At 46.3% G+C, this 27,972-nt stretch overlaps 3 protein-coding genes across 4 annotated transcripts; 1 reads left to right on the forward strand and 2 right to left on the reverse strand.

The window, feature by feature from the left end:
- Positions 1-15: 15 nt before the first annotated feature.
- wnt2 (wingless-type MMTV integration site family member 2) lies at positions 16-2,421 on the reverse strand. Of its 2 annotated transcripts, none has more exons than XM_061284194.1 (5): positions 2,003-2,421; positions 1,177-1,397; positions 835-1,112; positions 390-660; positions 16-313 (listed from the first exon to the last, which is right to left on the reverse strand). In XM_061284194.1, the coding sequence occupies exons 1-5, from the start codon at positions 2,077-2,079 to the stop codon at positions 108-110; spliced, it is 1,053 nt and encodes a 350-aa protein (XP_061140178.1). In that variant the 5' UTR covers positions 2,080-2,421; the 3' UTR covers positions 16-107. The 2 variants fall into 2 exon arrangements, with proteins under 2 accessions (XP_061140178.1, XP_061140179.1); XM_061284195.1 differs by having other exon boundaries at positions 1,589-2,421.
- A 119-nt stretch (positions 2,422-2,540) lies between these two features.
- Positions 2,541-9,900, reverse strand: asz1 (ankyrin repeat, SAM and basic leucine zipper domain containing 1). Its single transcript, XM_061282644.1, has 14 exons — positions 9,883-9,900; positions 9,594-9,749; positions 8,946-9,039; positions 8,739-8,861; positions 7,508-7,619; positions 6,068-6,179; positions 5,873-6,007; positions 5,645-5,757; positions 5,397-5,469; positions 4,982-5,038; positions 4,585-4,697; positions 3,594-3,699; positions 3,396-3,509; positions 2,541-2,908 (listed from the first exon to the last, which is right to left on the reverse strand). Exons 1-14 carry the CDS (start codon positions 9,898-9,900, stop codon positions 2,744-2,746), a joined length of 1,491 nt encoding a protein of 496 aa, XP_061138628.1. The 3' UTR covers positions 2,541-2,743.
- A 961-nt stretch (positions 9,901-10,861) lies between these two features.
- cftr (CF transmembrane conductance regulator) lies at positions 10,862-27,971 on the forward strand. The gene is made up of 27 exons (XM_061284190.1): positions 10,862-11,180; positions 11,502-11,612; positions 12,961-13,072; positions 13,228-13,443; positions 13,504-13,593; positions 14,293-14,456; positions 14,588-14,713; positions 14,806-15,052; positions 15,130-15,222; positions 15,421-15,591; positions 15,659-15,850; positions 17,734-17,828; positions 18,436-18,522; positions 18,810-19,593; positions 19,703-19,831; positions 19,904-19,941; positions 20,015-20,301; positions 20,369-20,448; positions 20,517-20,667; positions 21,887-22,114; positions 22,888-22,988; positions 23,089-23,316; positions 23,483-23,638; positions 23,815-23,904; positions 26,848-27,020; positions 27,145-27,250; positions 27,458-27,971. Exons 1-27 carry the CDS (start codon positions 11,128-11,130, stop codon positions 27,671-27,673), a joined length of 4,524 nt encoding a protein of 1,507 aa, XP_061140174.1. The 5' UTR covers positions 10,862-11,127; the 3' UTR covers positions 27,674-27,971.
- Position 27,972: the final 1 nt, after the last annotated feature.

The following is a 27,972-nucleotide window of genomic DNA, read 5'->3' on the forward strand; positions in this document are numbered from 1 at the left end:
GAATAAAACAATAAATAAATTGAATAAATACATTTTAGTGGGGAAAAAACTTTTAAGAACAGTGTCCGGGTTATATGAGCGAGTTTCAATTTTGCTGACAATAACGTTCACGTATGGTCTTTACAGGTGCGCACGTCCATCACCTGGTGGCAGTCACTGCAGTGCACGGCGCAGCACCAGTGGAATTTGCACTCGCACTTGGCGCTGCGGCTCACCCGCGCCGTGTCGTAACCTCTCCCGCAGCACATGACCGAGCAGCTGTCTGCGCCCCGAGACGTCACGTTGCACCGCCGCCCGCCCGTGCCCAAGGACCCTGTGAGGGAGACGTGCGTCACAGTGTTGAAACGCCCACGGCAATTCAGCGTCACCGATTGCGCTTTTAGGATAACCTGCGTCGTGGTCGGGCACACAGAAGTCCGGAGATTCGTCAGAGTAGACCAGTTGATTCTTCCCAGGCGCCGTGCGTCTTCCCCACGCACCCAGCGTCGTCAAAGCCGCTCCGTACTGGTTGACGGCAACGTGGACGGCGCGCTCATATTTGCGCCTAAGTTCGTCTCCGGTTCGGCGGAAGTCGGCCATGGCCAGCCAGCAGGTGCGCGCGCTGCATGAGCCGCTCACGCCGTGGCACTTGCACTCCAGGCTCAGGAGACGCTTCACTGCCTGATGGGCGTGTAAAAAACACAAGTCACATGTTACGCTGCTATGTCATGTCATACAAAATATTTGTTGACCACTCATCCACTCGTAAAATTCCCTTTTTTAACGTTACTCTTCCTAAGGTGACACCTGAGTGACGTCATGTATAAAGGAACAAGGGGCGGGACGTGACGTCACCTTGCGCCCGGCCCTGTTGTTGTGGAGGTTGATCAGGGCACGCGCGTCGGGCTCTTTTCTCTCCTTGGCGTCCACAAAAGCGTGTCCGAAGCGGGCGGCGTGCTCCACGTGGTCACTGCAGCCGCCCCAGTCGAAGACACCGACCCGGTCCCTCCAAGAACCCGTCTTACGCGGGTCGCAGGAACAAGAGTCCAGCTCGCCGCGGCTGCACGCTCGCGCCAGCGTGTGCACCACGCCCGCCGACGAGATGGCGTATATGAAAGCCACCTCGCGGCTGCCTGAGGGGGAGCGGGCGCCATCAGCGTCCGGACCCGTGACGATAACAACCCGTCCCGGACTCACCGCGCAGCAGCAAGCGTCCAAACAGACTGTGGTCCCGCGCCACCGTGTTGCAGTTCCAGCGGTGATTGCGAAACTGGTGCTGGCACTCGGAGATCCAGTCCTGCACGCCGGCGCCGATGGCTTGCATCACTCGGGGATGCTGGCGACACAGCTGCCGCTGCTCGCTCACCAGCCCCGGGATGTTGTCGCACATCACGCGAGAGCCCAGAGTGCTCATGTACCTGTTTGGAAGGTAACCAGGCAGCAGCTACACTTCACCACATGAGTGAACATTCAAATGATAAATAAATATTCAAATGTAAGTTTCAATAACACGAAGACAAAGTACACTATCGTATTGTCCACTTTGCCAAAGCAGAGTAAAAAAAAAAAAAAAAAAAGCACACTAATGATGATAATCATAATCACTTACATCTACAAAGCAGTTTTCCAGGTTCTAGAATTTGCTCAAACAAGTGATTATATTCTGGAATTGGCTTCATGTCCACACGAGGAATTAATAATCGAGAGGCTATAGTCGACAGACGTGTATGATTATTGCAAGAGGTGTTGAAATGTTTGCCGTGAAGGGAAAAAGCCCCAAGAGACCGGTTGAGACTTGTAAAGATGCCATAAAAGCTTTCAATAGACAGCAGCAAGAACATTTGATAACTTTAGTGGAATGACAAAAAAATGATGAGGGCAAAGTACAGCAAAAGGTCAAATGCAACAATGTGAACCTGCAGCCAAGAAAACGTCATGACAAGCAATTCATGCAAAGGCATCCAATAAAAATAAAAAAAAAAATGCTACAAACTTTCAGAGCAGCGCCGTGATGCAAACTCACCACCAAGACGCGTCGACACTCAGCACACACACGGTCGCGCACACGCACCAACATAGTCCACACGCCGAGGCGTTCATGACGGTCGCGCAGGATCACTTTTGTTGCATGTCCGCCGAGAGCACGAGTGGCAAATGAGAGGCGGCGGCGCAACGGGGCGGGAAGCACCAACGAGTCTTCACGTCGTTCTGCTTGGGTGGCCGAGACGCGCGCAAAGTTGCCGCGACGCTGGAATGTTCCAATCACATTAATTTCCTGACTCGCTTTATGACTAATTTATGGAGGAGCTGATTATTACTTGGCCTTTTCAAAACAATGACAATGCCAATTGGCTGGCGTTTTCCCGATTACCGTATTTTTCGGACAATAAGGCGCACTTATAATCAATCAGAAGCACCTCAAAGTGAAGTTGAATGACGCGACTTTGGATCTGAAAAATAAAAGGCAGTGGAAGAAATCTGATTGTAAAGGACATCATGCGTCAAATTGTGCTGCTTTTTGAAAAGCGCTTTTGCTTCGATGCATTTCAGGAAACAAATACTTTGGCCATTTGAAACTTCTTTATCAACATATTTCCTTCAGAACTCCTAAAACGTATACATTTGAACATACCCTTGTAAAATGATGTTTTCCAAGACCACAAGCTAATTATATAAAAGAAATAAAACAGGATTCAACTTTACAAGAAGTCTTGCTTGCATCATACAAATAAATGCGTGTGGTTTGCCATAACGGTATTATCGATTACAAGAATGTGAAGATGTTCCCTAACTTGGGCAGATAGCCACGGCTGAGGAAGAGGAGGGTCACCCCCAGTGCGGCTGCGGCGACGCTCACGACGGCCGGCAGTGTCCTCTCCCCGCGGGCGACGGGCGGAGGAACTCGACAGCTATTTGGGGCCTTGTTCATCTGTGTGGGAAAGCCATTTATTTTAGTCCACTTGGGGCTCGACAGTAATGTCAATAGTTGGACCGACCCATTTCCAGCCCCCGCCCCAACAGACCTTCAGAACTGTGCTCTCCACAACCTCCAGCTCAGACCCACATAACTTTGCTACAGGTACCTTTGTAGGTAAGGACCCCATTGAGACATGACACAGCTGAGGTAACCCCCCCCCAATTTGTCTCCTTCAACCTACACACCCCTCAACCCGGACCCTACCCATCAGCCCTCTAAATTCCGTCACCCCACAACCTGCATCACCGACGCTGACCCCCTCCCTCCCCCCCATCTTCCCTCCTCCTGGTGTCGGTGTGCTGACAGGGCTGTGTCACGGTGGTGCTGACTTATTAGCTGTGAGGATTCGCTCCTGTCACGCTAAAGTCTGCCACGAACACACACACACGCGTGCTGGAGCTTGTCAACATTCGCATACAGTATGCACAAGTTTACCGACCTGGCAGAGCAGATTGTGCAGGCAGTTGACTTCGGTCTGCAGGTCTTTGGTCTGCATCATGAGTTGGCTGCACACGTCCTGGGCCTCCCTCTTGTGGTCCAGGGTGAAGACCAGCTGCACACAAAAGCAATTTTTTTAGCTCCGCATTATATTGAACCTGATTGGATGACGACGCACGTGTCCAAACATGCGGTGTACCTTGAAGACCTGCAGGGGGAGGCGGCGGGTGGTGTCCTGAATGGTTTCCGTCAGACAGCAGCATTGCTGCTTCAGCTTGATCAGGAAGTTGAGCAGCTCCTCGCATCTGAAGAACACACAAAAGGTTTATCGGATGGATACAAACGATAGTGATTATCTAAAATGAGGAGCGCCGCAGCAGCAAACAGGTGGCTGGCCGAAGAAGTGATGGCTTTTCCTTCGAGCGGACAGCGCGACTTATTGATAGTTGTTATCTTAGCGCTCCATCTGCGCACTCCGTCAGGGTGAGCCGTGTAAACAGTGTCAGGCGGCGCAGCCTCCCTTCTCCCCTACTCCTAGTTTGTCTAGCGCGGCGATGACAGCACGCCCGCACAAATAGCTCATGTTATGTTACGCTTTGTTGTTTTACGCAGGGAAAAAATGGGTGAGCCTGCCTGTCAATTTTTTTTATTTTTTTTTATCCATTTTAAGTTCCTCGTTTTGGTTGCTCTTCAAGACATTTTTTTCTTATTTATTATTCTAAGTTAATACATTTTAACAATACTTTTTTTTTTTAATTTAGTTTGTTTTATTACATCCAACTTGGGATCCATGAACAACCTATAAATTGTGTTTTGCTTTTCACAAAAGTGATCTTGAGATTCCCCGTTCAATTGATCAAAAGTTCTCCATGTCGCTAAGTGGTGAGGCCCGCCCGGCCCTGGTCAAGCCTTCCACCATCCTTCTGTCTCTTGACGTCAGTCCGCCGAGTCTTCGCGGAGCAATTGGGTGCTCCGAGACGACTCCGCGGCGAGCTCATGTCGCCTCTCGCCTTACAAATCATTAGGGCTCCACTTAAACCATTAGCAAAGGTTTAGATGATCGCAAATGAGGATGAGAGATGCTCGCAGGTATGATGGACGACTTCCAGTGGGGGAGGAACGACTGGCTTGATGCTATTCGACTATGTTGGCCCAGAATTACGGACTGGGAGGCAAGACGTTGTACGAACCCGCTGTCTGTCGCTCCGAGTTGCTCGATGGTGCCCAGGTCCAGTTTGTCCAAATGCATCTGCTGCAGAGCGCTCAGAACCTTCTTCTGGTCTGCTGGTTCTGTGATTCCGACCTATAAGATTATAAATGGGCTCAGGGAACATTTTTGGATCGAGAATATTTTTCTTTTCATATAGTTCTTTTATAAACTACAAAATGTATAATAGAAGTGGGCACATAGAGAAGTAGATTTTTTTTCTTTCTTTTAAATGGCTCACATGGTTAGCTTTCTCATGAAGACGACAATGTCAAATTCCTAACATGCTGCCAAACATGAAGCGATAATCACAGGAGCGTATCAGTCATACGTGTGCAGCATGAGCTACCCTCATCCTCATGTGAACTGTCACCCTCTACCTTCTCCAGGTCCTCCTCCTCCATAGTCAGCAGCTTGCTCCAGGTGATGTCCTTATCCTGTGAGGGAGAGGGAGCACGGCACAACTTGAGCGATGCGCCTGCATGGCCGGCACCAGCATCTGTCAAACTGAGCCCCCTCAAGGTACCGTGCTAGTAAAATATGTAAACTGCACACCTCATTACATGAAAATGTCATAGCGAGCGCCGCACAGCTGCTACTGTAACATCTCACCTGTGGAGCTAATAAGATAGACCGCGTGATATCATTAATCAATATGATGACATCAGGGAGATGTGGGAAGGCCACCCTGGAAATTTGTCGGAGCCAGGGATGATGTGAAATGTGTCGAAGCGTTTTTTGTTAGCCTAACGCTCGGAAGAAAGTGGAGACAAAATACGAGCAGCGTTGACGTACATGCATGATGTCGATGAGGTAGTCGAGATCCAGGCCGTGAAGAAGGAGCTCCAGCTCATCCAGCTTGGGCACGCTGGTGCGTAAAAAGAAACAGTGTGACTTTGAGGGATTTGATTTCGTGTTTATCAGAGCAAAATAATTGTGCTTCCTGCAGTTGCTGAGAGAATCCAACAGAGGGCACCAAACACAAGAATTATCGCTGTGTTCAGGGAAGACAGCCAGCTCCGTGTGAACTGGTGGTGTTTTACCTTTCGGCAAAAGATGGCGTGTTGGACTTGACAATCGTAGAAAGGCTTTCCTTCGTGGAGTTGAAAGGTAGCACGGGATCGACGTTCAATGCTGAGGAGAGAATCCTGGCGATCTGCACGGATTTTGGAAGAAACTGAACACTTCGAAACAAGCAGGTTGAACACACAAAAGCATTCATTGAAGTGGAATAGGTCAGACAGAAGTTGGAGAATCCATGATGACGCCACCTGCGTGTGCTTGAGAAGCAAAGCTAGCTCAGCGGGACTTTTCCCCTCGGTGGTGGCGATGCTGCTGTCGGCTCCCAGCTGGAGGAGCTTCAGCACGGCCTTTTCCCGGCCGTGGTGCACGGCCACCGACAAGGCCTGAAACGTTACCGTGGTTACACGCACGCACGCACGAGGAACCGCAACAATGTCACATACGGTGTATCCGTTGGCGTTTTGCATATTGAGGTCGGCTCCGTGAGACGCCAGCAGGTTGAGGACCTTGCAGTAGTTGTCTTTGGCGGCTAGCATCAGGCATGTCATCTGAGACCTAAAAAAAAAAAAAAAACATGAGAATTTACACACTTTTAACATTGTTAACCGTGCTCTGACTTTCGCAAGAATTTTGCATTTGGACTATTTAAATAAAGTTCTCACCCTGAAAAAACATCACGGTAATTTTGACTTTTTTTTTTTTTTTTTTTAAACTGGTGGACTGTGATATAAGCTAAAGACAATTCCTCTTTCAATAACAGCAATCGCACTTGATGAGTGTTGAGACAAACACTGTACTGTACATCAGTCACTTTTTTTTTTTCACATCATACGTCCGCGGCGAGCTCACTGTTGACTTGCAGCGGTGATTTAGTGAGTCGTCTGGGAAAGACTCGGCGCTGGTCAAACAGCGTGACGGCAAACAGTCAAATTAATCACCCTCGCGTAGACAAAAGTTAATGTTTGATGTCAATTTGCGCACATTCCTACTCACTTCACCACGGCGCACTTCCTCTTGGAGCAGTGGGAACGGGGAACGCTCGCGTCGTCCGTTTCTACCGTCGGCGCGAGGTCTTTCTCATACGGTTTCCGTGCGAGCGGTCCAATCAGCGGGACCGTACATCATTCTTATCAGCGCGACTGTCCGACCATAAAAAGGTCAAGTTGAGATTTAAGGTCAGAGTAGACGGGACTTGTTTCAATAGGCGAACTGAACCATCTTGTTACGTCACAGGTCAGATCGACCCCGCGGGCAATGCCAGGAAAAGCGAGCGAGTTTTAGAAGCGGGAATATCTTTATGTCGTATTTATTTATTCGGCTTTCGGGCGGAACGGCAGTCGCAGGCCCAGACTCACATGTGCATGGCAGCCCAAAGCCACTTCCCGCCTCAACAGTTGAGTAAACGTGAGCGCATGTGAACAATTGGGGGTCCGCGTTTGTTGGGAGTGCGTTTGTTTACACCTAAGCAGAGGCAGCTGGTGTTCATTTTTGGTCAGATGCTCCCACGTAAGCGACGGCGGACGTTTGATGGAATCTAACCACATCAACGTACGCGCCGCTTGGCGCCGTGGGGGGTTTGTCGTCATCGCTGCGAAACTGCCTCGCTCAAATATTTGGTTGATTAGGGAAATGAACACTTCCCTGGCACTGGTAGAGCAACAGTGTGTTAGCGTGTAAGCTAAACAGAAGATGCGTTTGTCATCGTAGCGAGAAAAAAAGTGAACGGCAAAACGAGTTACTTTTGAAGATTGCGGCAACTTTCCGTTTTAATGAATTAGAGAATCGATTAGTTGTTGATGAACTGATTGACTCCTTTGTACAACAATCGTACAATTGAATCAGATCTGAGCCAGATTGAACTTCCTTGCAGCCAACCAACTCACGTGTCCGCCATGTTGGGGTCGGCGTTCCTGGAGAGCAGAAGCTCCACACAGCGAGCAATTTTGTCCTCCTTTGCCGATGCAGTGCAGCTGGCCATCAACACCGTCCTGCCACCTACAAACAGGAACATCACATTTACTCAAGAAGAAAATTTCAAAAGTCATCCATGGGGTAAAACTTGACGCCTAAAGCGTGGCCGTCTGCTTCAACGTCCCCAATTACTATTAAATGGCGGCTTCAAAACAAAATGGCAGACAAAAAAGTTTTTGCACCATGTACTCACGCCCAACTGAGATTTTCTTATGTTCGGATTTACATTACTGAAGTTATTTTCATTTTTTTTTTTTATGATTTAGATTGGATTTAACTACGTTCGCATCTTTTGCTCCAAATGACGTCTGGAGTTGTTCCTGCTCAATTCCAATTTAGTTCCGGCAATGTGTTATTTATTTGTGTTATTATTTGTGTTTGGGTCTCACCATCTGTCTATGTGGAACTGTGTCTTTGTTGTTTATATATTCTTTGCGTGGGTGCAAACCAGACGAGCCCGGCATGTGTGTGTGTATGGATCGGAGTAAATAAATGCTGATCCAGAGATTTTGCTGAGCGGGAAAGGCAGCAGTGTGGCGACCGGGATGTGTGTCGTTCATGCGTTCATTCGTGAGGAAAAAAAAGGCCATTGGTGCATTTAGTTGTTTACTACACCTGCCTCCAACGTCAAGTCCATGAAATTGTAAACTCACTTTTGATCAAATTCCAGCATAAGCTCGAGAATGTAACTGTTGTGTTAATGGCATAGTTTGCTTTGGATCTTGTTTTGCCGGCGTGGCACATTTGTTTGTGATGTTTGACTGATGTTTGAGCGCTGAGTAAAGCTGTAGGCCTTCACGCCATGAAAGAATTGTTCCCGCCGGCTTTTTCGAAGCAGGCAGACCTTGACGCAACACATGCAAAGGATGGCGAAGCAGTGCCTGAACTAAAAACAACTCCCATGGATCAGAGGTGTGGTGTTTCTGCAACATTTCCTCTTTGGCGTCATCGCTGTTAAGTAAAGTCAGATGAACCATGTTGTTGTTAGCGGCCTGACCGTGCCGCTGTGTTCTTCTTGCCTTAGTAACTATACTTGAGCGTTTAACTGTCCGTACTGTAAAAGACACTTCTTGCTCTGTGTCTTAGTGAAAGTTAAATGTTGGAGTGGTTCTATGTGGTGATTATTTTGTTCGCGAGAGAGACCTTTGCTGAAGTTGGCGTTGGCTCCCCGGTCCAGAAGCACTTTGGCCACATTGTCGTCCGCCACACTGACAGCACACATCAGAGGAGTGCAGTCAAAGCCCAGGCTGCTCTCCACATCCATGCCTGTGCATAATATCCACAACATTAGTACTACATGGCTCACAAAAACATTTTTAATTGCTGTTGTTGGAATGAAAAGGTTCTTGCCATTGTCCAGCAGCTGTTCAATGGCAGCAACGTTGCCTTCTCTGATGGCCGATTTTAGCAAATTTACTTTTTCTGTCCCGGTATTATCAGCATTCTGTCACAATAACAACAAAAAAAGGTTTTTATGTAACAGTATCGTGTATTCAATGCAAGCAATTTGAATGCACAATTGTTTTTATCTTCTTGCAAAGTCAAGAAATCAGATGAAGACAGTATCTCCTGCAAATATTCCAAATCAAATGAGTCGGACTTGGGTCCGAACAAATGTAAATCGGCACATTCCTACTTTAGAAACCATATTCATCAAATCTAAGCCTACTCGTTTAATAAGTATGACCCAACTGAATCAGACTTTAAGAACTTTTGCATTTATGATTGAGATATTCCAGGTGCAGTGACTGCAGTTTGTGCTTGCAACATTTATCAATGCACACCATCAAAATAATAAAATAAGTTACTTTGTGATCTGTTTCAATCCAACTGCACAAGAATGTTGACCTTTGAAATGTGAAAGTAATCTCATTTTGTGGGCCATCGAGCAACGCAACTGGCCAGGTTGACTTGTTAGCATTGCTAATGGCGGGCAAGCCAAGCGAGCTACTTCCGGTAGGATGACGAAGTTTTTTATTGTTTCCAAATCAAACTTACCTGGATATCGTAAATCTTTTTGTCAGGGGGGCACTCCATGAACCAGTCGTCGCTGCTTGAGTCGCTCTCATATCCAGCTGGGAATGAAGCAGCCTTCGAGTCCTCCATGTCGACTCTGCAATGTTGACGAAGCAGCGGAGAACGCAAATGAACAGGCTAGGTGGCGCCAACAACATATAAATATATACTGCTTCTTACGCATTTTATATTTATCAACGCGTTCCTTGTATTTTACCATGTTTATATATGGTATTTTTAATGGCAAATTATTGAGAAGGAACTAACTCACACAATCCAGTGTTTGCATGAATGTCCAGCAGAGGTCAGTGTTTCCTCTACTGAGAGCTTCAAGGAGAATCTCGAGCTGTTGCGTTTGTTAGGTTTTATTTTAAACTGTTTCAAAAAGAGACAATCTAATCAAAGACAATCCCTGTCAGCGTGAATCAGCCACTGCTTTTCAAATGAATTGGACCAAAACAATTTGAACACACCTAAAGCGCTGATAAGACTTCACCACACCGTGCCTACTTTATTGGTGTTCCCCTGTGGAATTTTTTTTGTCCTCCCTTTCCTGAAACTGTGCGTAGTATGAAACCGAAGATTTTTTTGTTCGTTTAAGACGTTTCTTAAGAGGATTATCCGTAGCGGAACTCTTTCTACTGATTAGTGTGGTGTGGTGAAATATGGAGAAACGAAAATCAAATCTGTCAATCTGTAAGGCACACCTTCCCAGGGGGATGCCTGTGATTATTACTAGTATATTTTTAAGGCACTTTTATCTTTTACAAATGGTTGAATCAGTTGCACTATACAGTCCAAATCAATGTCATTTAATGTATTTTTATTCATTTATTTTGAATAAATTCATAGTCTAATTTAATTGATCAAATATTAGCGTTAGCCATACGTTCTATGTTTTAATTTTGTATTAACTCAAAGTTTCATATACAAAAATAAGTTGAACCAGCAGTTCAATTCAATTTAATTTGGAATTTTTCATTTGTTTTTGTTTACTTTTTCACTAATGATGGACTTCGTTAATTTGGACTGTTTTAATTTGAGTTTGAAATCAAACAATCAGGAAGTAACTGTTTGTTAATTGTATTACTTATTACTTAACTGTTCCTTTTTGACCGATTCGAATTTTCCAGGTACACATGAGTAATTGCGTGTGTGTGCGCGTGCGTGTTTGCGGTGGTGGTGTGTCACTGCTCTGGTCAATGAGATGACGCGCGTGCGCTGTGCGCGCCCACATAAAGGATGGCCTGCGCTTCCACGCGCGCTCACACGCTTCCAGACACTCAGTGGGGCACACCGTGGAGGCTGCGCTCTTGTCGGACTCTGCGGTGGATTATCACGCCTTTTTTGGGTGATCTTGGACGCTGGGGACTTAATTGCGAACTGCTTTTCGGACTGGGGGAGAGTAGCCCTTCGGTCTGCGCGTGCGCGTCTTGGACGCAAAAAAGTGGGGGTCCACAAATGAAAGTGGGGGGCGCACTCGCCTCGCTCTCAGGTGCACACGACGCAGCTGAGGATGCAGAAGTCACCCGTGGAAGATGCCAACTTCCTCTCCAGGTTCTTCTTCTGGTACGTTCCAGAATTATTGGGCGTGCGCGTGGAATGGAATATGAACGTAAATATTGTACTAGTACTCAATCCTTGTAGCCTGTAAGTAAAAGTTAAAAATGAAGTGAAAATTTACCATCAATTATTTCCATAAAAAAAAATAGATTTTGATAATTAATGTTGAAAATTCTTCCCTGCATCCAAAAGGAGCCCAAGTTGGTGTGCAAGCCAACGAGACAGTTGGAACTTCTCAACACAGTTCTAGTTCCAGTCGGCTTGAGAGTCAATGGACATGGTTTTTTTTTTTTTTTTTTTGACGAGTCTGTTTTGTTTTTTTCTCAGGTGGACGTCTCCGCTGCTCAGGAAGGGCTTCAAGAAGAAGTTGGACCTCACTGACGTTTATAAAGCTCCTTCATACGATCTTGCTGGTAACCTCTCCGAGCGGCTCGAAAGGTAGGAGATGTCCCACACAGTGTGTTTTACATCCAAGTTTGTGTCGTACTTTCAAGTCAAAATCAGATCATTTTCAAGTTTTTATTTTGGTTCCACGTGCGCCCTTTTGCCCCTCTTTACAGTTGCGGGGCATATCGCCTGCTTCTCTCAGCAACCACTTCAAATACGGGCTGGCATTTGGACGTGCCCAGATATAAACTGAAGCTGTGTGTGCCAAACAAACACACGTTTTGGGGTCTTTTTTCATGTATGATGTTTTTGCTTCGACTTCAATAAAACAAGGACGCAAATTCCAAATTTTTAGGGATCCTTCAAAAACTAGTAATTGGTTCTGAAGGCACTTTCAGTTCGTACGATAAGATTCAATACACTGTTCCTATCTGTCATGAGTAGAGCCACCTATTCTCAGCAACCAAAACTCGAAGACAAGGTCAAATCATGACCGACTTCAAAGAAATTGTCTGATTTTAGTGGAGAAAGGTGGTTGCATAACAGGACCACAGTGTGTCCTTGACTCCCTGACACATCAAGCGGCCCCGTGCCAACAAGTGCTAAAGACTCGACCTTTTAAAAAAAAAAAAAAAGTGCACCGGTGAGTGATTGGCTTCATTATTTTGAGTCGGCAACACAGTAAAAAAAGGCTTCTGGGAACGTGAACTTTATCTTCTATTAAAAGCTGCACATCACTCGCTGGGCTGGAGAAAAACACTTGACGAAAGAGCTGCGAGGCAAGAACAAATCGTAAGACAGACAGGAAATGAAAAAAGCAAGAAAATGCAAAGTGCAGTTTGCCGAGTGAGAGCGGCTCTTCTGGGAAGGCTCAAAACAACACACGGACTGCGGCCAACCATGTTCGTCACGGCAAACCCAATATCTTTTTTTTTTTGCCTCACATAGTCAGCAAAACAGTTCTCGGCAGTATAAATTTCACCAAACACTTTAGTACTCTTTTTAATCGCTGATGTCCTTCTCTTGTCCTTTCATGCTGTCACTCAACGTGTCAGTCTGCTCCTAAATGAGCCCCGCAGAACAAAGATGCTTCTTTGACCTTTTTTCTATCCGTCTCGCTCCGTTTGTGGGAAGCTATTACAACGATGTAACGAGATTAACTAACGCTAGTAAAGGGTGAGATTTAAGTGTTCTTTGGTTATCTGACATTTTATGGGGTTGTATTTGTGTGTGTGTTTTTAACAGTATACTCACATTGATGCCCTCACATGGAGTAAAGAAGAGCCAAAGTCAGAATTACAAAAAAATATTGGATTGATATTGATCAAAATATTGATTGGATGCTGTTATGTAGTAGCAAGCAGGCTAATGCTAACGTGTTGTTGTTTCGTCCGCGCAGAGAATGGGACAGAGAGGTGGTGTCGGCCAAGAAGAAGCCCAGTTTGATGCGAGCACTGGCACGATGCTTCCTCTGCCCCTTTGCCTTTTTTGGGGTCCTCCTCTACCTCGGGGTGAGCCATCTTGTTTTTATACAAAGATAGGTAGGTAGACATATTGTGCTTACGGGAGACATGATGAACTTTGGAGTCCTTGTATAAAAATCTTTGCGTGCCCAAGTGTGAAATTTAACAACAAGGTCTTGTGAACTGACTATTTGTTCTCCTAGGAGGCCTCGAAGACCGTGCAGCCTCAGCTCCTGGGCCGCATCATCGCCTCCTTCGACCCTTTCCACGCGCCTGAGCGCAGCCAGGGTTACTTCCTGGCACTCGGCCTCTGCTTGCTCTTCACCGCGCGCTTCCTGCTCCTGCAGCCGGCCATCTTCGGCCTGCATCATCTGGGCATGCAGATTCGCATCGCCCTCTTCAGCCTCATCTACAAGAAGGTGAGAGCGCGGAGGCCATTTTACATCAATTTCAATACTAAAACTTTTTTTTTTGTGCAGACCTTGAAGCTGTCTAGTCGGGTCTTGGATAAAATTAGCACGTGTCAGCTGGTGAGCCTGATGTCGGCGCACCTCAACAAGCTGGATGAGGTGAGCGCAGCGCTATCAAGGCACAAAGCAACCATATGTAGCAGCTTCAAAACAAAATGGCCGACTTCTTGGGATGGATACACTGACCATTTTTCACATTGCTAAAGTCAAATTGGCTTTTTGGAGAGTGGGAGTTCTATCAAGCCAATATTGGGGAAGGTCAGGTCCAGTTGATGAGTTTGTTGGGCTTAGCAACGCTAACTGAGAAGGGGTCAGGTGGGCGAGTCTCAGCCGAAGGTCCCTGAGTGCACAATAGAAGTTTGACAAGAAACAAACAAACACAATCGCACAGCTATTGTGCCTGAAAAATGCGAACTGCCGATGATGCAACGACCCAGCCCGCTGGGTCGAAGGCAGATTTGTCGGGGACGTGTTGAATGTGGAAGCACTCTGAAACTTGCTGACATACAATTAGCGCCTGCATTCAATATGACGGATTGTGTGTGTCTTTGAAGAGGTGGGGGGGCTTACAAACCTGGTCATGCTCCTGTGGGAAAGACAAGGATTATTTATATTTCTTCACACCAATCCTGCACATGGGACTTCTAGGAAGAAGGTTGGGGTTAGTTCTCGTTCACTCTTATATAATGGACCGTACCTGTACTTTGAGGTTCTTACTGAGTGACTTCAAGCTAGCTACTATTCTGATGGCATTAGTGGAGATAACAATGCTCCTCTTCTTGGTGTGTGTTTCTGTAGAGCCTGGGCTTGGCGCACTTTGTATGGATCACACCACTGCAGTGCATCCTGTGCGTGGGTTTGCTTTGGGAACTGATCGAGGTGAACGGCTTCTGCGCACTGGCCGCTCTCACGCTGCTCGGCATCGTCCAGGCCTGCCTGGCGCAGAAGATGGGACCTCACCGGTAGGGGCAAAACAAGTCACTTTTGCATCGTGGCCTCTTTTTATGGTCCTTGTGAAGAGATGGACTACTTAGAACCTCCCTTCTGGTCTATCTCTCATCTGAAATGAGATTCATCCCAATTGATTTCATAGTGTGAAGCGAGCCGGGATGATCAACCGCCGCCTGGCGCTAACTTCGGAAATCGTGGAGAACATCCACTCGGTGAAGGCCTACGGCTGGGAGGAGGTGATGGAGACCATCATCAGGAACATCCGACAGTAAGAAATTATATGAAAATATAATCAATCGCCTTAGCGAATTTTTAGCTTTGAGCTAACACCAAATTAATACTCGTCTTCCTCCTCCTCAGGGACGAGGTGACCCTGACGAGGAAGATCGGCTCCCTGCGCTACTTCTACAGCGCCGCCTACTTCTTCTCTGCCATCCTGGTGATTGTGTCCGCCATCGTGCCGCACGCGTTGGGAAGCGGCATCATCTTGCGGCGCATCTTCACCACCGCGTCCTACTGCATGGTGCTCCGCATGACGCTCACCCGCCAGCTGCCCGGTTCCATCCAGATGTGGTACGACACCCTGGCGCTGGTCAAGAAGATCGAGGTGAGCTCATCCTCCAAGCATCTCCACTCAGAAGTGGGACCTCGTGATTAATTGATTTTTATTTCGGCCTGATATAGGATTTCTTAATAAAGGAAGAGTACCGGGTTCTGGAGTACAATCTGACCACCACCGAGCTGGAGCTCATCAATGTCTCTGCTTCCTGGGACGAGGTGAGCGAGCTGCGGCACTCATCCACTTTGGAAAAAAAAAATTGGAAAAAAAGGCCTGGAAATAGAAACATTGATGCCACCCTCCTGTAATAATAAAAACAACGAAAAAACTGCGAGGCGGATGTGTTAACCACTTGTCCATGCAGCCCAGCACGATCATCAAAATTTCTCCTAATGAAAACATTTGCATGACTCCAGGGCATTGTCGAGCTCTTTGAGAAGATCAAGCAGGAGAACAAAGCGAGCGGTCATCCCAACTGCGGCCTCTTCTTCACTAACCTCTACGTCACGCCCGTGCTGAAGAACATCAGCCTCTACTTGGAGAAAGGAAAGATGTTGGCGGTGGCCGGATCCACCGGCTCCGGAAAGGTGAGACTTCCCTCCCTCGCTGTGTTTTTTTCCTTTATTTTTATTTTTCACCTGCTCTTTCCTACAGAGTTCACTCCTCATGTTGATCCTGGGAGAGCTGATGCCGTCCGAGGGTAAAATCCGCCACAGCGGCCGCGTGTCCTTCTCCTCGCAGACCTCCTGGATCATGCCGGGCACCATCCGCGACAACATCCTCTTCGGCCTCACCTACGACGAGTACCGCTACACCTCCGTCATCAAGGCCTGTCAGCTGGAAGAGGTGCGTGCATGTTCATCTCCAGAAATGTTGCGTTCGAAGGATAGCCGTGCCGAACGGGGAGCTGTTAGGAAAACTGAAATAATAGTGGGACAACATTGCACAAATTTATAATACACTTTTTTTTTACAACCCACCCAACATGTTTAACTCTCCACGTTTCTCTCGTGGAAGCCTTCAAAAATGTTCTGCTCTCCCCAGACACAATCGGATCACACACGCGCACACACTTTCATAACGCTGATTGTTGAGTGAAGACCCCCCTCGGTGGAATAAGGTCCACTCTGTTACCATGGAAACGGTTGCTGTTCTGTCACTGCGATGTAACGTGAGCCGGTCGCTCCTCCATAATGGACACGGCAACACGGGAGGGAGACACAAACTAGCAGTGTCCGCTCGAGGCACCATAACTTAAAAACATGTTTTGACTAGCAGAGAAGAGGCAAATATTCTACATGGTGGAATTTTGACAATTTTATTTCTATTGATCATGCAATTATAGTGTTTCTGATGACTATACTGAGTAAAATGCCCGCACTGTATGCAGTTTGAATTTTTGTATAGGTTATGTACCGTAATTTTCGGACTATAAGTCGCACCGGAGTATAAATCGCACCAGCCATAAAATGCCCAAAAAAGGGAGAAAAAAAAACATATATATGTATATAAGTCGCTCCTGAGTATAAGTCGCCCCCCCACCCAAACTATGAAAGAAAACGCGACTTATAGTCCGAAAATTACGGTAGTCGGTAGATGAGATGTTTATTTTGGCTGTGACCAGAGATCAGGCCGTCACGCCGCATCGGATGAGGAGCCGAGTGCACTTTAAGGTGTTTTGCCCTTAAACATTTGCTGTTGCCACAGCAAACAAACACAGTGTGCACTATCCACATGGCTCTGCCACCGACGGCAGCCATCTTGTTCCCTCTGGACGGTGTCAGCGTCAACACGCGTCAGCCAGATGATGTCACGTTGATGTTTTTACACAAAATGATGACTCGACTTTTCGGCTATCCATATCTGCAGAGGTGGGTCGGGTTTCAGTGGATATTTTGGTGGAAGCCCATAGTGGATTGTTTTCATTGAAAGATGTTCCAAATTAGCTTGGAGGAGAAATTAAAAGGCGTTTCCAAGGTAACCACGCCGTCCGAGCCGACCGACTGTAATTCCGGCCTATTGTTGGGCAGCAGTCAGACCCCCGTGGGGGGTCTCCGCCACTGTAAAGTCCCAAAAGACTGCCGAGCTGCTCAGCCGTTTTATGTGGCCTTGTTTATTATCTACAAGATGAGTGTGATCACGAGCTGTTAAACCCGCTCTCAACTTGGTCCTTCATGCAATACGTCAGGAGTGTGGAAGGACCGTTTCCAAAAGGTAGGAGAAGATTTAACCATCGTCACAACTTTGACGCCATCAATGATGTCGACGTCATTTGTGTTCATTCCAACTGTGCTTCCATGAATACTAGCTGGTAAAAAAAAGAAAAAAGTTTATGAAAATGCAGCCTACTGTGTCTTCAGTCATTTAAAAATAATATTTAAAAAAATAGTTATTGAAAGGCAGGAAAGTGGTTTGATTGTTCCCAGCTGGAATTCATTTTTTTGCATCCTATCCTTGGTGTATTTTTTTTTTTAAAGCACCTCTGGACATGTTGAAAAGTCACTAGTGCTTTTATGTGTTTTTTTTTTTTCATTTTCCATAAATGCTGCATCATTTCTGGTGTTTGATGATCTCTCCCACTCAAGTGTTGCTTTCATTCCATCGCTATCACAACGCACCGATAAAGCGAACAAAGTATCTCAGACGCTCTGTTCTCGGCAGCTCAGCACAGTCATTTCATGATTTCATTATCAAATGTTGACATTACGATGTTGCGCTTGCCCACGCAGGACTTTGCCTTATTGCCCGACAAGGATAAGACGCTGCTCGGCGAAGGAGGCGTGACCCTCAGCGGTGGTCAGAGGGCCCGTCTGGGCTTGGCCAGGTACTTCCCGTCTTTCTTAAAACAGTACAAGGGTGGATTTCGATAAGTGAGAGCATGAAAGAAAAAAAAATGATGTCAAATTCAAATCATGAACTCACATGTTACACGTGCTCATTAAATATTAATTTAAATATATTGTCCATATGTGTCGGTGGAATTACACGAGAAGAAAAATTCACATCAGGTTGTTTCTCTGCATTTGTGATTTTTACCTATTGGTGGAACATATCCACTGTGATGAGGGGTGGGGTGGGGGTGGGGTGTTTCATTTACAGGAAACATCTTCGCTAAAAGTGCTTTACGGTCACCAATCTGCTGCTGTTTGAAGTCTCATTAGGGTTTTATGGACCCCATCAAATGTGTTTGTGTGTACGTGTCTGTGTTTGCGTCGGTTCGTGTGTGTTGCAACACTCTCACATTGTCATGCATAATTTACAGATTTTATTAATTGCACAAAGTGTCTTCCCTGCGGTCAGTTTGAAGCCTCATCAATGAAATTCATTTACTCCTGCTAGCCGCCATCTTGTCCCTTTTTTTCATTTATTTTCTACTTGACAAGTAGCTAACCCTCTCTACTGTCTTTTTGTTTGTGTGTGTGTGGCTTCAGGGCGGTGTACAAAGATGCAGACCTGTACCTGCTGGACGCACCTTTCACACACTTGGACATTGTGACTGAGAAAGAGATTTTTGAGAAGTAAAGTATCACAGATTAATTTACAACACATTCACACTCGTGAAATTTGATCATATTTAGGTTACGATACACTTTCTGAAGGACAGACATCAGACACTGTCAGTCATCAAAATGATCAATATTACATCAATATTTTTCTGATCAAAATCACACAATTTGTTGTTTGATTGGAACGGATTCATGTAATTTCCATTCATTTCAATGGGGAACAATGATCTGGGATACATTTGGTTTGTGTTGCGCTCAGGACGACAGAACAAATTGTAAGTGCTCATGTATGTCGTCAGGTGCGTGTGCAATCTGATGTCCTCCAAGACTCGCATCGTGGTGACCAGCAAGCTGGAGCACTTGAAGCGCGCCGACCAGATCCTGCTTCTTCACAACGGCGACTGCTACTTCTACGGCAGCTTCTCGGAGCTCCAGGCGCAGCGGCCCGACTTCAGCTCGCTGCTGCTGGGCATGGAGGCCTACGACAACGTCAACGCCGAGCGCCGCGGCTCCATCCTCACCGAGACGCTACGCAGGGTCTCGGTGGACGAGAGCGCCGGCTTCCGAGGTCCCGAGTCCAGGCGGCAGTCTTTCCGCCACCCCCCGCCCCCTCCAATTATCAACGGATCCCAAGTCGGTGGCGACGGCTACCCAGAAAAGCGCAAGCAGTCGCTGATCCTCAACCCTCTGGCCGCCGCCCGCAAGTTCTCCTTTATCGGGCAGCAGAACACCAACGGGGCGCCGCCCGCATCCATGGAGGACGCCGTGCGGGATCTCTCCGACAGGAAGTTCTCCATGGTGCCCGAGGACGACCAGGTGGAGGAGGTGCTCCCTCGGGGGAACCTCTACCACCACGACCTGCCCCACCTGAGCGGGCAGCGCCGTCAGTCGGTGCTGGCGTTCATCACGGCCACGCCAGGCCACGATCGGCACGAGCAGCAGGTGCAGACGACCTTCCGAAAAAAGCTCTCCATCGCGCCGTCCCACTGCGACCTGTCGTCCAACCTGGACATCTACTCCCGACGCCTGTCCAAGGACAGCGTCTGCGACATGAGCGAGGAGGTGGACGAAGAAGACATGGAGGTATCTCATTGTGTCTCTTTTATTTATTTTTTATCCGTGCATCCACTTGGAAAAAGCCTTTTTGGAATTATTAAGTGGCATTCGGCCGCCTCTCTCATTATTTCGAAAGGAATGCTTTGCGGACGAGCGCGAGAGCGTGTTCGAGACAACGTCGTGGAGCACCTACCTGCGCTACATCACCACCAACCGGAGTTTAGTCTACGTCCTCATTTTCATCTTCTTGGTCTTTGTCATTGAGGTAATCACATCCCAAAGCATTCGTTGACGTATTAAGATTGATCAAAGTCAAATATTTTTTCTCTGACTTAAGGTTGCAGGGTCAGTCATTGGCATTTACCTCATTACTGAGTAAGTGAGACCTTCCTCAAAACAGGGTTGCACCATATTAGGTGTTACCTGAACCCTGAACTTCTGCCACCAGAAAAATCTGGAGGGACAGCGCCAACCCGTCCTCACCCAACTACATCAGCGAGCAGCACCCAAACTCCTCGTCGCCGCCCACCCACCTGGCTGTGATTGTGACGCCCACCAGCGCCTATTACATCATTTACATCTTCGTGGCCACCTCAGAGAGCGTGCTGGCGCTGGGTTTCTTCCGAGGCCTGCCGCTGGTGCACACGCTGCTCACCGTCTCCAAGAGGCTGCACGATCAGATGCTGAGCTCCGTTTTGCGCGCTCCCATGGCGGTGCTCAACACCATGAAGACGGGTTAGTGATCGGTTGCTAGGTCGGCAGATTTTGCCGGATAATGACGGGCCCTCTCGTTCCGTGCCAGGCCGCATCATGAACAGATTCACCAAGGACATGGCCACCATCGACGACATGCTGCCTCTGGTGCTCTTCGATCTCATTCAGGTAACACACCATAAGAGGAGCTCTGTCTTTGTGAATGCCGAACAAAAATTCACTTTTCTTTTTCCTAGCTGTCGTTGATCGTCTTGGGCGCCATCTTCACCGTGTCCATCATACGTCCGTACATCTTCATCGCCGCCATCCCACTGGCTGTCATCTTTGTGATCCTCAGGAAGTACTTCCTCAGGACGGGACAGCAACTCAAACTGCTGGAGGCTGAAGGTGAAGCTTTGAGATTATAACAACAAACAAAACCTTTTTGTAGTGTTGACCTCAAATGACAGATTATTGTGTAGTGCCTTCATCGAGCTTTTTAAGCTTGGCGTAACTGTTTTGCGTATGGGAAAGGAGCGCCGGAGTTGCCGACGCACTTTTGAAGCTCTTTATTGAACTCTGGGTGAAACTCAAACATGAAGGAGGAAAACATGAGAGAGGAAGAGCGGAGATGAGCCCAGAGGAAATGATGGAAGAGGGTGACCACAGGAAGTCCGCAGTCAACCGGAGCTCTGTTTCATGGCACAAATAACATTGATAGGTGGTGACACAAGCCTCCCTGACGTGAGTTCACGTCAAAAACCAAAACAAAAAAAGGTCTAACACAGCTGTGGTTAGCACTCTTTCTGACCGTTTTCAATTTGGCCTGTGCTGTTTCTGGTGTCGGTGGAATTGTTGCACTAATATTGGCACTAATGTCTCAATGTGAAGACGAGGATCACTCATCGTTCTGGTTTGTGTTTGGACACTTGAGTCGAAATCTTGTGATGAGATTGACCACAAATAGTAAATTTATAGGAAGGTTTGTTTTTTTGTAAACAAAAATCACCCCTTGACTGACCCTCAACCTTTGACCCCTGAACTTTAACCCCCCCCCACACACACTTCTTGACCTTTGACCCTTAACACCTGACCCTTAACTCCTAACTCTAAAAATGACCATGCTTTTTGTAAAAAAAACAAAAAAAAAACACTGACCGTCCATAGTAAGCTAAAAAAAATAAAAGTTAGGGTTAAAGAGGTGTTTAATTCAGCATGGCTGGTTATATTGCTACAGAAGATAAAAAAAAAATCGGGTCAGTACCTCTGACACAGACACCACTTAATCCTTTTTGGACTTCCACCTTGCCTGCCACAAGAACTGAGTCTAATGAGGGGGCGCTGGCCACGATTGGACGGAATGGGATTTCCTTCATCCCTATCCTGGTCCTGGCAGAAGCATGCCCGCCCAGCAAAACATTAATCACTCATGTTGAGCCCCCCCCAGTAGATTAACTCATTGTTTGCTGCGGTTGTGCTCCAACCCCCTGCTACCGCTTAGGGTTTCAAACATTATGAATGGATTCTCTAAGCACGCACCATGCAGTTGACACAAAACCTTCTCACAGTTGATCAATTTCCAAATTGTAGTCACAAATATTTTTCTTCCTGAATTGGTGCCATGCAGCTCGCAGTACAATCTTCTCGCACGTCATCATCTCGCTGAAGGGCCTGTGGACCATTCGGGCGTTCGGGCGTCAGACGTACTTCGAGATGCTCTTCCACAAGGCGCTCAACACCCACACGGCCACCTGGTTCCACTACCTGGCCACGCTACGCTGGTTCCTCTTCCGCTGCGATGTCATCTTTGTGCTCTTCTTCACCGCCGCTGCCTTCATCGCCGTGGGAACCAACCGTGAGTACATCATGATAAAACACCACACACCACTTCATGATCCATGATTGACCCTTAAAAATGACCCATATTAGAATCTGTGTGTTTTTAAATATCTTTATTTTGAACTTTTCTGAAGACATTTAAAAAACAAAAAACCTCACCGGGTCATTTTTTACTCGCGCATCCATCTAAGGATTAACACATCATACACCATCACAACTTCCATTCACTCTCAAAACACTCTGGATCCTATTTGGAGACGATAGTTGCTGACTTTGTTGACAATGATTAAATCACTAGTAGGCCCCATCGTCTGTCATACATATAAATCACAATAGACATCTTGTTTACATTCTGGACCTTTTTGAATTGGAGCTCATTTAATTCCATGGGCTTCTTTTGTTTCTCTCCTAGGTTGACCCAAACCCTAAACTAACAATAATTTGCAAACAATGGACAAATATGTGTATCTGTGAACATCATTAATACTGATGTTGTTGAATGTCCTAAAAGAATAATTCCACAGGGTGTGATGAGTCTTATTGAGGCTTATCTGACCTCTGCAGTGTGTCCACTGCTGCTGTCCTACTGGATACAATGTCACAGCACAGGAAATGTGTTCGTGTGCGTGTGTGTGTGTGTGTTGGATGAAATGAAGAGGAAACGCATACACACATGCGTCATGTCACTGGCATTTTGTTGAATGTATGCTAAAAGTATTTAATGGCCGGTTGAGAGAGCCAATCCTGCGTACTGTGACGTCACTCCACGGTATGCGTTTGTTTCCACAGAGGACAAGCCGGGTGAGATCGGGATCATCGTGGCGCTGGCCATGCTCATCCTGGGAACGTTCCAGTGGGCAGTCATCACCAGCATCACCGTGGACAGCCTGGTATGCGCTGGTACACACGATGACATCAGCGCTGAACGATCAATCAAAACAAAAGGCAGCAACTTTGTATTTATTTGCGATGAACAAATCTGCTCCTCAGATGCGCTCGGTGGATCGAGTCTTCAAGTTCATCGACCTGCCGTCGGAAGATCCGTCGGCAGGCAAAGGCGGCAAACCGGGAAGTGACCTGGTCATCGACAACCCGCACGCTCAAGACTTCTGGCCCAACCAAGGACAAATGGACGTGAAGGGAGTGACCGTCAAGTACACGGAGGCCGGACGCGCCATCCTCAGCGACGTCAGCTTCTCGGTGGAGGGCGGACACAGCGTCAGTTTGGGTTTTCGCAAAACCTCCTGTCTTACATATCTTGACAGAAATGGTCTGATTTTTAAATACAATGTATTACATACAGCTCCTATCTTACACACATAGTCTTGCATTTAATGCCAGAAATACACACTACAATCATCATAGTCTCATAATTCCACTCTAGGTTGGCCTTCTGGGCCGTACGGGCTCAGGAAAAAGCACCTTGCTGTCGGCTCTTCTGCGACTGGCATACACGGATGGCGACATCTCTGTGGACGGCGTCTCCTGGAACTCCGTGTCGCTTCATACCTGGAGGAAAGCCTTTGGCGTTGTGCCGCAGGTACAAAGAAGAAGCAGCAATTCTAGTCAGCAAGAATAAAAAGTATTGATTCAAGTCGACAGCTGAGCTGACAGTAGATGACAAATGTAGGCAAGAATGGTAGTCAGACAACTGGTTAACGTAATCGTGAAAACATTGTGACCATGTTTGTGATTTGACATGTTTGTAATCTCCAGAAAGTTTTCATACTAACCGGAACGTTCCGAATGAACTTGGATCCTCACGGCCGCTACAGCGACGACGAGCTGTGGAGGGTCGCCGATGAGGTACTCATACACGCGTGATGTGCATCCCAGTACTTTTAAGTGAATCTTTAGAATCAGTTCACTCAAGTCCCTCCTACACACACACACACACACACACTGATCCTTTATTTATTTATTTATTTATTTATTTATTTATTTATTTATTTATTTATTTATTTATTTATTTATTTATTTATTTATTTATTTATTTATTTATTTATTTATTTATTTATTTATTTAAACTTTAATAACACACAACTAAGCACATTTTTCTCTATTACAACATCCCGTAGAAGCAACATATACATCAAACAATACAACTATACCCCCCCCCCCAAAATATATATATATATATATGTATAATAATAATTGGCTCGGGTAATTTACAAATTTCTTTCTATTATACAACACCTACACGAGTGTTGGCTCGTGAGTGAACGATGGATTTAAAAGAACGAATCTTTTCAGTGAACGAGAGTGAACGAATCACTTCCTAAAGTGATTCGTTCTTTTTTCAGTTCATATGACTTCAACCAGTAGGTGTCAGTAATGCCCATTGAAGCTGGTGCCACCTTGCCGTAAAACAAAACGAAGAAGAAAATGACGTCACTTCGCGTTCACGAACGATATGCGAACCGAACGGATCTGTGAGTGAAAGAGTCACTGAGGAGAGATTTGCATTTCCAGTTCATCGCGATACTGGATCAGTGAGGGAACGAATCGTGACTTCGAACGAGTCAATATGAACTACCTTCCCCCTGTGCATCAACGGATCAGTCGGTGAACGTGTTGCGTCTCCCTCCTGGCATGAACTGTGTAAGCCAGAATGTCGAGTTACGATTTGCCAAGGAAAGAAAGAGCCACTCAGTGAAACAGCACTTCTTTTATGCACGTTTTGTCCAAGCTAACGGCTAACTTTAGAGCATGAAGGGATGCCCCGTTATGCAAAAACGGGGAGATTATGCTTCTCTTTAGGTAATCTTTATTTCATAACACTTAAAATAACGTGTATGCATATATACGCCTAAATATTGTTATCCAATATATCTACTGCAATTTCACATTAGATTGCTGGTTTGAAATTTACTTTTATTATTATTATTATTTTAATAAATATTTATGTTAAAACTTGTTCAACCTCATGGACACCTCAATAGGTACACTACACTAGGTAAAAAAAAAAAGAATAAATAAATTAAGGGTTAAATTGCACAATAAAAGCACATGTATAGGAATAGTCCCTCTCCTGGGATCGAACCAAATTCTTACCGAACTAGCGCCCACGTCATAAACCAGTTGGCTATTTCGACCTGGTGGCGTTTGATTGCCTCGACTCTTTTGTAGTAGTAATGTGCATTCCGGCATGCCTAGAATCGGTTCACTCAAAATTTTTGTTCAAAAGGATCGTTCACCGAGTCGTTCGTTACACTTTCTTATTTATTTATTTATTTTTTTTTATCTCGTGTAGTTGGGGGCGCATTCCAACGTTTTCCAAGATTCCCTCGTTAAGCGCACCTGTCCTGTGTGAAAAGTTTTAGCTCCTGCGGAACGTGAAAGGAGCTAAAACTTGCTATTCCTGGGGGGGCGCGTGTGACCCTGGGGAACAGGCTTTTTTTTTGGCAGTACTAGAATAAAATGTAATTGCGCGTTTACTACAGCAGGGGGCAGTGGCGCTCTCATTGTTACTTCTGTCACGTTTGCGACAGTGCAACATTTTACGACTTACAAGACAAGTTAGGATAGTCACGGTGGGGAGGGGGGGCGCGAATAGTTTTCTTCTTGCTAGGGGGGGGCGTAACAGAAAATAATTGAGAAGCACTGGGTTAAATAAAGGTTAACCTAAAAAAAAAAAAAAAAAAAGTGAACCCTGAACTTTGAACCCGCGGTGACCCCGCGGTGACCCCGTGGTGACCCCGTGGTGACCCCTGGGTGACCTTTGAACCCTGAACTTTCAACTCTAGTTAAAAATCGAAAATGTGCACATGACCCCGTGAACTTTGAACCGACCTTTGACCCCTGGGTGAACTTTGAACCGTAAACTTTGACCTTTGACCCCTAGCTAATTACGTTTTTTTTTTTTTTTTTTAAACCGGCAAAGCAGAACGATCCATGGTCTTCAGATGCCGCGCTGTCGCCATCTCCTGGTCAGTTAGTGAAATGCTTTTGCTGATGTTTTTTTTTCTCTCAATTAAAACAAATCAATTAGCCAGTTGGTTTTCTTTATTTAATATCTATTATCAGACAAAACCAAATTGTGAATCAGTCACCTAGGCTATAGCAGAACAAACAATCCATGGCCTTCAGATGCCACGCTGTCGCCATCTCCTGGTCAGCTAGTGAAATGCTTTTGCTGTTTTTTTCCCCTCTCAATTAAAACAAATCAATCAGCCAGTTGGTTTTCTATATTTAATATCTGATATCAGACAAAACCAAATTGTGAATCAGTCACCTAGGCTATAGCAGAACAAACAATCCATGGTCTTCAGATGCCACGCTGTCGCCATCTCCTGGTCAGCTAGTGAAATGCTTTTGCTGTTTTTTTTTCCTCTCAATTAAAACAAATCAATCAGCCAGTTGGTTTTCTTTATTTAATCTCTGATATCAGACAAAACCAAATTGTGAATCAGTCACCTAGGCCAGTGCTTCTCAAATAGTGGGGCGCGCCCCCCTTCGGGGGCGCGGTGCTATTCCTGGGGGGGCGCGTGTGACCCTGGGGAACAGGCTTTTTTTTTGGCAGTACTAGAATAAAGTGTAATTGCGCGTTTACTACAGCAGGGGGCAGTGGCGCTCTCATTGTTACTTCTGTCACGTTTGCGACAGTGCAACATTTTACGACTTACAAGACAAGTTAGGATAGTCACGGTGGGGAGAGGGGGCGCAAATAGTTTTCTTCTTGCTAGGGGGGGGGGCGTAACAGAAAATAATTGAGAAGCACTGTCTTAGCATGTGTTTTGTGGTTATCAGGTGGGCCTGAAGTCAGTGATCGAGCAGTTCCCCGATAAGTTGGACTTCCAGCTGGAGGATGGCGGTAACGTGCTGAGCAACGGACACAAGCAGCTGATGTGTCTGGCTCGCTCCATCCTCAGCAAGGCTCGCATCCTGCTGCTGGACGAACCCTCGTCCTACCTCGACCCCATGTGAGTTGCCATTCACAAACTTGTCAGGGAAAGGTCTATCTGGGAAAAAAATACTCATAATGGGGTCACAGAAAGTATGAACTTTTACAACAAAAAGTCATTTGTTACCTTTCATTGTGTTCAGAACGCTGCAGGTGCTTCGCAAGACGCTAAAGCAGTCGTTCTCAGACTGCACGGTCATCCTCTCCGAGCACCGAGTTGAACCTCTGCTCGAGTGTCAGTCCTTCCTGGTGAGAAACAGCGCCCTCGCGTGGCACAACAAAATAATCTAGCTCTTCTTGGAGAAATATTTTTGACAAAGTTATACCTTCAAGGAAAATGACATCTTTTGGCTCTCTATGGTTAAGATAAGCAGTACATTAAAAAAAAAAAAGTTGTTTTGGAGAATCAGAAGTTATTTGAGGTACATTTTGAAGTACATTATCGTGTGTTGGCAGATGATATCGGGCAGCTCAATCAAGACGTACGAGAACCTCCACAAGCTGCTGAATGAGACGAGCCAGCTCAAGCAAGCCATGAGCCCGTCGGACCGTCTGCGACTGGGCCCCTCGCTGCACCGGCTCAACTCCACCAAGAGGACGGCACCGGCCAGCACCAACATCGCCTCGCTGCCTGAGGAGGCCGAGGACGATGCGCTCGACACACGACTCTAGCGGGCCCAGTAGACAGGATGTATCATCCAACGGGGGGGAAAAAAATTAGCATGAGTTTGAAGCACTTTAGAGACACGCTGAGGTACTCGCTCAAACTAAATGAACAAGAGCACAAGTTGCCAGTAATTCATTCCAAGTCGCAATAATTCTTTTTTTTAGTTTTTTTGTCAGTCAGGTACCTGGATGCGCAACTGGGATAAAGCTTTTCTTTGTTCTTTCATAGGAAAAGAAACAAGTGTTATTTGTAGAAATGTCATTGCTCCAGCAAATATATTTACAATAAAATATTTTGACTTTTG

This window comes from Syngnathus typhle, linkage group LG7 (assembly GCF_033458585.1).
Source record: "Syngnathus typhle isolate RoL2023-S1 ecotype Sweden linkage group LG7, RoL_Styp_1.0, whole genome shotgun sequence".
In the NCBI taxonomy this organism is placed as follows: Eukaryota; Metazoa; Chordata; class Actinopteri; order Syngnathiformes; family Syngnathidae; genus Syngnathus; species Syngnathus typhle.

Bases quoted from the DNA above. Each gene is read 5' to 3' on its own strand.
- wnt2 (XM_061284194.1), bottom strand. From the start codon at position 2,079: ATGAACGCCTCGGCGTGTGGACTATGTTGGTGCGTGTGCGCGACCGTG. The intron at 661-834 runs GTGACGTCACGT...CACGCCCATCAG, and splicing joins ACAACAGGGCCGGGCGCAAG to GCAGTGAAGCGTCTCCTGAG. The intron at 314-389 runs GTTATCCTAAAA...TCTCCCTCACAG, and splicing joins TGTGCCCGACCACGACGCAG to GGTCCTTGGGCACGGGCGGG.
- asz1 (XM_061282644.1), bottom strand. The intron at 6,008-6,067 runs GTATGTGACATT...GTAACGTTTCAG, and splicing joins AAAACGCCAACGGATACACC to GCCTTGTCGGTGGCCGTGCA. The intron at 3,700-4,584 runs GTTCGTACAACG...TGTGTTCTTCAG, and splicing joins CTCGGAGCGACAGACAGCGG to ATGCGAGGAGCTGCTCAACT.
- cftr (XM_061284190.1), top strand. From the start codon at position 11,128: ATGCAGAAGTCACCCGTGGAAGATGCCAACTTCCTCTCCAGGTTCTTC. The intron at 11,181-11,501 runs GTACGTTCCAGA...TTTTTTTCTCAG, and splicing joins CTCTCCAGGTTCTTCTTCTG to GTGGACGTCTCCGCTGCTCA. The intron at 20,449-20,516 runs GTAACACACCAT...TCTTTTTCCTAG, and splicing joins TGCTCTTCGATCTCATTCAG to CTGTCGTTGATCGTCTTGGG.